The sequence below is a fragment of the Branchiostoma belcheri genome, unplaced genomic scaffold (assembly GCF_001625305.1).
Source record: "Branchiostoma belcheri isolate BF01 breed outbred unplaced genomic scaffold, Haploidv18h27 scaffold214, whole genome shotgun sequence".
Taxonomy (NCBI): Eukaryota; Metazoa; Chordata; class Leptocardii; order Amphioxiformes; family Branchiostomatidae; genus Branchiostoma; species Branchiostoma belcheri.
Window position 1 is genome coordinate 28,959 of NW_017803647.1, and position 9,382 is coordinate 38,340.

The 9,382-nt window shown below is 39.6% G+C and overlaps 1 protein-coding gene across 1 annotated transcript in view; it reads left to right on the forward strand.

Moving 5' to 3' along the window:
- Positions 1-9,382, forward strand: part of LOC109469990 (beta-galactosidase-1-like protein 2) — a 28,548-nt gene that overhangs the window by 11,533 nt on the left and 7,633 nt on the right. The window contains exons 16-19 of the mRNA XM_019768756.1: positions 535-619; positions 854-944; positions 1,425-1,548; positions 2,054-2,173. Coding sequence (XP_019624315.1) covers positions 535-619; positions 854-944; positions 1,425-1,548; positions 2,054-2,173 — 420 coding nt within the window. The remainder of the gene's footprint in view (positions 1-534; positions 620-853; positions 945-1,424; positions 1,549-2,053; positions 2,174-9,382) is intronic.

Sequence of the window (9,382 nt, forward strand, 5' to 3'; positions counted from 1 at the left end):
TCCTGCAGATGTCTGTCCTTGGTGCTAGTTTTCCTGCAGATGTCTGTCCTTGTTGCTAGTTTTACTGCAACTGTCTGCCCTTGGTGCTAGTTTTGCTGCAGCTGCCTGTCCTTGTTGCTAGTTTTCCTGCAGATGTCTGTCCTTGGTGCTAGTTTACTGCAACTGTCTGTCCTTGTTGCTAGTTTTACTGCAGCTGTCTGTCCTTGTGCTAGTTTCCTGCAGATGTCTGTCCTTGGTGCTAGTTTTACTGCATGCAGCTGTCTGTCCTTGTTGCTAGTTTTACTGCAGCTGTCTGTCCTTGTTGCTAGTTTTACTGCAGCTGTCTGCCCTTGGTGCTAGTTTTCCTGCAGATGTCTGTTCTTGGTGCTAGTTTTCCTGCAGATGTCTGTCCTTGGTGCTAGTTTTACTGCAGCTTTCTGTCCTTGGTGCTAGTTTTTACTGCAGCTGCCTTTCTTCTAAATAATGAAAAAACATCAATGTGAATAGGACATACATGTAACTATATATTCTCATAATCCATACTGTAAACTCTAGGGAGATCCTCCATACACCCTGAAGATCCTTGTAGAAAACCAGGGAAGAGTCAACTATGGCAGTGGGCTCAAGAATCAAATAAAAGGTACAGATATTATTAAGTATTAATATGATCAGGTATGTATAGGTCCAGTTGGGAGTAAATTAAATTTTATGCATATTCATTGGGCAATCTTGCACGTGCAGTAGATTTACAGTGATAGGAAGAAATACTTTTTGGGCCAATTAAAAAAAAAAAGTCTGCCATAATCATAGAAAATCATACTAGTATTTCCATCCATAGCATCCTCATATCAGAACCATCTTGTCTTTTTTACAGGGATTATAGGGGACGTGTACATCAACACAGAGGAAAAAGTAGCAGAGTTTAAAGTCTACACACTGGACATGTCAGAGAATTTCCTCCAGAAGTGAGTAGTAAGACCCAGTTGTTCCTAATTGATATCTATTTTGATGTGAAATCGGTTAAGAATTTGCTACAGATTTCAACATAAAAAGTACATGTACACCATAACTAGAGAGGTAACATTTGCAAGCAAATACCAAATGTTTAACGTCACACAGTCTAGTAGCCTAAGAAACTACATATTTTTGTACTGCTCTGTTCATTCTTATTCAAACACATCCATATTCAATGTATATATGGTGACCAGCACCTCCAACTCTGTCCTGCCACTTGCTACATAATGTAATCTAACACCACAGGCTAGGGTGTCTGCTGGAGCACCAGTTACCATGGTGACAGGCATTTGGTCCAGGTCATATCAAAAACAACTCACATGTTTTCCGTCTTTGAAGGTAAACATAATTAGCCATGTAATGATATGTCATGGCAAAGAGACATCTTAGGGGACCATTACTTAAAAACTATGGAAATTCCACTACTGTAGGTTATCAGCATACAGTGACTGGACATCGGGCACAGAATTGAACCAAGTAAAGACTCCTGCATTCTACAGGGCAACCTTTACTGTGGAGGGTAGACCTAAGGACACATTTGTACATATGTTTAAGGTAAATCTGGTTCTAACATGCACGTCAATGGTGATACTAAAGGAGAGATGATACTCATATCATGTAATTGTAGTTCTCTATATTGGAATTTATCCTAGAATTATTTGGAAAGCTGCATTCGTAGTGTACACAAGATGCTTACTAGTGTACACAAGATGAAGAGTTCTGAAATTCTGGTTCCTTACCAGCATTTCTAACCACAAAATGTAAGCTACACTTGACTGTACTTTGTCTTATACGCCAATCTTGATTTGAATTTGTGGTACTTCAATACCTCGCATTGCTTCTGGATGCGTTACTAAGGATTTTTGGTTAACTTTTATACAGTTTCATTACAGTACAAACAAATGGTAAGATATTGCTGACCAGTGTCAATGCAATGATATTTATGTATCATAGACAAATGACAGTTGTTCATCAGGGAATGTTGTATTCCAAAGAATGTAATTTTGAATCTGTTTTTACAGTAACCAAATTGTCCAACATCCTGATTAATGTTTTGCAGGGAAACTGGGAGAAGGGTGTGGTTATTGTAAACCACAACAACCTGGGGAGATACTGGAACATCGGACCCCAACAAACCTTGTACCTACCTGCACCTTTCCTTAAAGAAGGGGAGAATGAGGTTTGCTTAGTAGAAAGTTGTGCATCCACATAAAAGAACCCAACATACTTAGTGAGAATAGTAGCTAGGGTTGACTCAGTGTGCTTGGCTGTATAAGCCGTAGCGAAGCCACATAACACTACCTACTTCAAGTACAGTCATGTTTGCGTTACATTTGACGGACTTAGATAACGCAACGCTGTCGCAACGCAGCGATAGCGCTGACGCAACGCAGCGGCAACGCTGACGCAACGCGATAACGCAACTTGCGGTAATTGACCCCGGCCGCACGAATGCGTTACAGCGTTATTCAACCTGCTACCCAGTGCGCCATCGCGCTATTGACGCAACTATAATGAGCTGGATAGGGTTTCATGTTTGTTTGTCTACTTTGTCATTTAAATTTAGAAACAATACTGGGTGTTATGGCCTCCTTTCAGCGGTCATAGACATGCATGAGCGTTGGAATTGGATGGCAGGAATTAGTTAGAGCATGGATGTAAAAATGGTTTGAGGCATTTCCAATGAGGTTATTCATCAGCCTGTCTAAACATGTAACGCCCCAAAAATACGTCAGATATAGCAACAATAATTTCAACTACACTTCACCCTAACATGTCGCAAACAAAATATAGCAACTCCTCCTCCGCTACTTTTCCACACCGAAAGGTCAGACAATATTTGGTGTTGCCCCGGCGGCCCGGAATCTTACTTGTGCAGTCAAAAGCGTAATGAACCGGCGCATGTTGTCGATTATTTTTTTTTAACCATAGAACGCATAATTCAGCAACCAAAATTGTCAAAAGCTTAGGATATATCCCGCCAGCGAAATGGATCTTGTAAATGAGCTGTCTTGTTTACCGACTCGGTAAGCTCTGGGGTACTTTGTCGAATTGCTACCAGTCTGTAGAGAGTGCGCGGAGAGAACTGTTTGTGTGTGTATTCGGCTGACGAAATGATCTTTGTTTCACATTCATTTCTTTTCGGTTCTTGTCGTCAGCGAATGATTGTGTTTGGTATGCTCACGAGATTTGCCGATCTTCACCAGCAATTTTCTAAGGGGAGGAAAGATCACGATTATGGTAAAGGAAAACACCACATGATTGACTACAGTCCCCTGCACTTGGCACAAAAACAACAACTTGTTGGAAAACAAAAAATAAAATAAAATTTTTGATCATAGTAATTTTTTAAAATTTTGAATTCGTGTATGTAACCATGGAGTTAAAGGAAACTCTCTGTTGTAACACAGGAGATCTTTTCTCCTTAGAGTCAGACAGCTTGGCGCGACAGACCTGTCAACATTGATTGATGACGCCCGCCCGACACAACCTAGATCAAAGGCGGCGGCGGCCAGTTTGAATGTAGCAAACTCGTTTCACCAGGAATTCTCACGCTGGTCACTGGTGGATTCACAACATCACGCTGATAAAGAATCCAGAGCTGTATCATGAATCTGACCAGATCGTCTGTATTTCTGCTATGCATGCTGAGATTTCACGCTGTACACGCATATTCAATGAATTCCTTTCTTTTGACAAAATATGACGGCGCGGAGTTGCAGCGGCTCTGCGTACTTATTTAACGGGTAACGTTACTTCTCATATCACTCCTCGAACAGTTTCAGCGACATTTTTCTACACGTGACGTTTCTTCGTTGAATGGGCTAAGCATTTCTGGGATAAGCTCGCAAAATGTGTATTGTAAACGAAACAGATAATAGGCTATTCAGCCAACAATGAACAAAAGGTGTGAAATAAACACTAATCCATTCGCCCATCCGTGCCACTACGATGTTGTTAATTAACTATTTTGCAAATGAAAGCGCCAAATTTCACGATCCAATCTCTAAATAACCCAACAGGTCAGTCAATAAACGAAATGGCGAAGCTGTATCAGCCCCGCCCCTAACAAAATACTTCTCTTTTTTTGCAATATTTAAATGTTCTTTTGATGTGTTTTCAGGTTCATCCTCTAGTCTTTGATTGAGTTACGAGACTGTGCTGCGTGAAACATATGCGGACTTTGCAGGATCAACAGGATTACATTCAAGTTTTTTCTTTAGTCTTGACGTTCGGTTATTGACTAGAAAGTTCCGTTTGGTTTTGACGTTGAACTTCGTTTGTTGACTAGAAAGTTCTTTTTCTTTCGTTTTCGTTCGAATGTTTTCCGCTTTATTTTGACGTTTGGTTGTTGACTACAGAGTTTTTTCTTTCGTTTTGACGTTAGGTCGTTGACTACGTTTTTATATCGTTTGAAGTAGATTGAAGTTCCCCAGTTTAGACGTTCGTTTGTTGACGTCTGTTGACTCAGTTTGATATGTTATCATTACGTTTTGGTCTTCTCAATTCCATTGAATTTTTACTAACCACACTTTACTAACGCCGGATTTCGCACAACTAATAACTCATATCATTAAAGCTAATACTAATATGTACCAGTTCATGGATATTTTAGGATACGTACACAGGTTATGTGATTCACGAGTAAGTGCTATTATATTTCATCAAAGAAAACGAGGGAATTGTTAGGAAATCTTCTTGTGGGAAGTGTTCTTGTCTATTTTATTACCGGAAGAAATGTTGCGAATGAATGTAACATCTGAAAAATGCCGCACCGAACCCTTTCGGCCGAGATGTAATATAACAACGGATGGTTCGTGTGCCTAACTCAAAATAGATACATCACAAAAGTTTTTAAAGATTTGCAACGGGACGATAAGATATTGAGGAATATAGTAAGTAACTGTTTACTTACCTTAGACAACACCAAAAGGACGATCACAAAGTAAACGATGGTCTAACTACATTATACCGGTAGTGTGACTTTGTCAGCTGGAAGGTTGTCCAACTTGGCAAAAGATGTCAGTTCAAGACATACGGCGCACGTTTGTCCGACGTATAATCTTGTATCACATTTTCAGCTAAGGGTGAGGTGTTTGATGTCCAACAAAAACATTGACACATGAACATGTGAAGAAAACGCCGTTAAACAGTAGTTTGTTGGGAAATTAATAGTTCCGCGGTGTTTTCTAAAGCCGTCACACTTCAGATTGTTGGAAAAGCTTTCTGTAATATGTCAGAGTGTATAACATTCCAGTGTGTCATTACAGACAGCGGGTAAGTTGTAGAACGTTTGAAAATAACGTCCAATCAGAAATAATGATAACGCAGATTTGATACAATGCATTGGGAGCGTCTATTGAATTGCCTTTCATCGGAAAATCGAGAGTTCCGTATCATTCTTGAAAACTGAGAACACGACAGATCCATATAAATGCATATTGTTATACAAGAAATATAACATCCTAGTACATAACTAAAAGAAAGAGTATTTTGTGGAGGATTTAAAAAAATGACGTCTATATAAAAAGATTGGCAGCGCAGTTGAATTGATGTCCTGATAATATGTATTCCAAATGGTCTCGTATTGGAAAATTTATGGTTCCGTGTTGCTTACTAAAGTTTACAACATTGTAGGGGGATGTAAAACTTGTTGTAACCTCATTAGATAAACAGAATTTTAGTGTTATATTTCACGCTAAGGTTGAGTTGCAAAGCGTTTAAAATTTCCGTCCAGACTGAAGCATTGACAGCGCGGGTTTACTAGAACACGTAAGGAAACGTTCGTCTTCAATAGACATTTCAATAGTTCCGTGTTGTTTTATTAAACCCAGAGCATTTTAGGACTTTTCAAGAAGCCTTGTTTGATATGGCAATAATATAGTACTCTAGTAAATCGTTTTAAAACGGATGGTGTGGAGGATTTTGAAAAAGACTACAAGTAGGAAGATTCACATGCATGCAGCGCAATGGAAAGGGCAATGGGCCGAAACACGTTCCCTGAATGAACGGTCTCATACTGGAAAGTTGATGAGTCCGTGTGTTTTCTGAAGTTAAGAACACAGCTGGCAGTAGCAAAAAACATCTTCTACTATCCAAAGATAAACATGATTCTAGTACCATAAAATACGGGGGTATTGTAGAGCGTTTGAAAATATAATCAGAAGAAAAATATTGACAGCTTGGGTTTATAGAAAACGTACTGAAAATGTCGACGTCTGTTGACGTCGACATTTCTTCTTCGCAAAAGTGATGGTTCCGTGTTGATTTCTAAAAGCAGGAACATCGGTTCCTCAGACCTCGAAAGAAGCATTCTGTAATATGGCATGGTGTTGTGGTATATAATGATAGACAACGTGTGACTGGTAATGCGTCTGTAAATGATGTCGAACCGGAATATTGACAGTGCGGGTTTCATTCACAGCATGGAATCATCCATTGACCTGCCTTTTGTTTGAAAATTGATGGTTTCGTGTTGTTTTCTTAAACTAAGAACATTTTGGACCCCTCAAAAACCTTGGTCTAGCATGACAAGATATATAGCATTCTAGTCAATCGTTGTTAAACGAATGGTGTGTGGAGGATTTGAAAAGAAAAGACTAGAAATAGGAAGCTTTACATGTATATCCCGCAATGCAAACGGAATGAATACGCGCGCCGGAACAGTTTTGTAGGATAAATTGTCTCACATTGGAAAGTTGATGGTTCCGTGTATTTTTCTGAAGTTAAAGACACATTGATAGAAAAAAGGAATTGTTGTAGCATGAAAAGCTATACGAAATTCTTGCATAATAAAGTTGGCTACGGAGAAGTTATAGACTGTTTGGAAATAAAATCCGAACATCGGAACAGAAATAGTGACAGCGTGGGTTTCATAGAACGCGTACGAAAACGTGCTGAATACTAGTAGCCTTTTTTTGCAAAAATGAAAGTTCCGTGTTGTTTTCTCAAACCGACAACGTCGTAGGGCCTTACAAAGCTTTCTGTAATCTGACATGGTAAGTAGCATGTTTAGTATATTATTTTAGGCAAGGGGTGACTTGTAATGTGCTTGTAAATGATGTCCAAACTGAAATATTGACGGCTGCATCGTATGAATACGCCTATTGAGCAGCCTTTTTGCAAACAAACTAGTTCCGTGTTGTTTTCCAAAACACCTTATGCCCTTCAAAAGGCTGTCTGTAATATGGCATGGTAAGTAGCATACAAGCACTAGTTAGTATATTATAGGCAAAGGATGACTTGTAATGTGCTTGAAATTGACGACCGAACCGAAATGTTGACAGCGCTAATTTCATACATGGCATGAGGACGCCTGTTGAAATTTTTTTGCTAAAATTTTAGTTCCGTGTTGTTTTCTAAAACCGAAAACGCCTAACGTCCGTAAAAAGTATTTCTGTAATATGCATAATATATAGGATTTTAGTATGTCATCATAGGTAACTGTTGACTTGTAAACCTTTGGTACATGGCGTCCGAACCGAAATATGGACAGCGCGGGTTTCATTCACAGCGCATGAAAACGTCCATTGACGCCCTGCCTTATGTGAAAATTGATGGTTTCGTGTTGTTTTCCAAAACCGAGAACACCTTATGCCCCTGAAAACGCTTTCTGTAATATGGCATGGTAAGTAGCATACAAGTATATTATAGGCAAAGGATGACTTGTATATAAAGGTACTTGAAATTGACGACCGAACTGAAATACTGACGGAGCAGGTTTCATTACATGGCATAAGCACGACTCTGTTGACCTTTTTTTGCAGAAACTGTAGTTCCGTGTTGTTTTCTAAAGCCGACAACGTCTTAATCCCTTGAAAAGTTTTCTGTAATATGGCATAATATATAGGATTTTAGTATGTCATCATAGGCAACTGTTGACTTGTAAAACGTTAGTACATGGCGTCCGAGAGAGACAGAGACCGCTGAAAGGGAGCTGGTGTGGTATGGTGTACATCTTAGCCGAACGGTCCCGCATTGGGAAGTTGTTGCAATTGCTTGCGAGTTTTTTTCCAACGTTATGGACAGTTGGAAGTAGAAAAACTTGTAACGTCGCGAGTCATCGTCAGCAAGTCCCGGACCTCTGGCATGAGGATGGAACAAGGTAAAGGTAAAGGTTACAACACAAGATTTTCAGGATTCTAGTGTGATATTATAGGCTACGGGTGAGCTGTAGAGCATTTGTAATCTCCAAGCAGATCCCTATCGGTGGCAAGAAAGACAGTATCAAATTGGCCAGGCAGTATCCATTGGCCAGAGAAGCTCCATTAGCCACCGACGGGGATCAGAACAAAAAATAAACGGCCATATATAAAAAGGTAACGATAATTCCCCACAACCTCTGCTTGGAGAGTAGAGCATTTGTCAAAAACGAAGAAGACGTGAGAAGCCCCCGAAGTTATTCCCGGTCCGGTCTGCTGGCATTTTTATACGTACTAGACTACTAATACATGTAGTATATTTGAGGTGGAAATTCTGAAAGGTAGTAACGGATGCAGATAAGTTTAAATTAAGCAGTGAAAATAAAAGTATGGGTTACGTGTAAGGATTTTTTGTACATACATGCAATAACTTCTAGTGCAATGTATACCGTTTGATTGATATTTAAACCTTTTTTTTTACAATCAATCAATCAATCATCCGCGGGCTTCATGGTAGAAGCATGGCGGCCGTAGACAGCTGTCTCCAGAGGCTTCTATCAGCAGCGAGGACTCTCCAGGAGTCCTTGGTGACGCCCACTCTCCTCAGGAAGTCGAAGGGCAGATCCTCCCATCGCCTTCTGGGACGACCTCTGGGGCGCTTCCACGTGGGGTCAGGTTCAGCAGTGACCAGTTTACAATCTTCTAGTTCATTTGTCCGACGTGTCCTATGTATAGCTTTTTTCGTTTCTTGTATGTATCATACTTAAGAATATCGTTAACATCGTTTCATTTTAAGCTTCAATGTTATGAAATTGTTAGTTGTGCGAAAGCCAGTTACTAGTAGTAAAGTTTCGTTAGTAAGAACTTATATGGAATAGATAATACAAAAACGTAACAAATACATAACAAATCGGTGTCAACAGACGTCAACAAACCAACGTCCAAACGAAATAAAAAATCTAGTCAACAACCGAACGTCAAACCAAACGGAACAAAAAACTTGCTAGCCAACAACCGAACGTCAAACCAAACGGAACAAAAAACTTGCTAGTCAACAGTCGAACTTCAACATGGAACAAATGAGAAAAAAATGAAAGTAATCCTGTTATGTTAATCCTGCAAAGTCAGCAAATGTTGCACACAGCACAGTCTCGTAACTCGATCACAAAGAGGATGAACCTGAAAAACATATCACGGAAATAATTAAAATATTTATACGAAATATATATTTTTTACGTCTCCAGCCG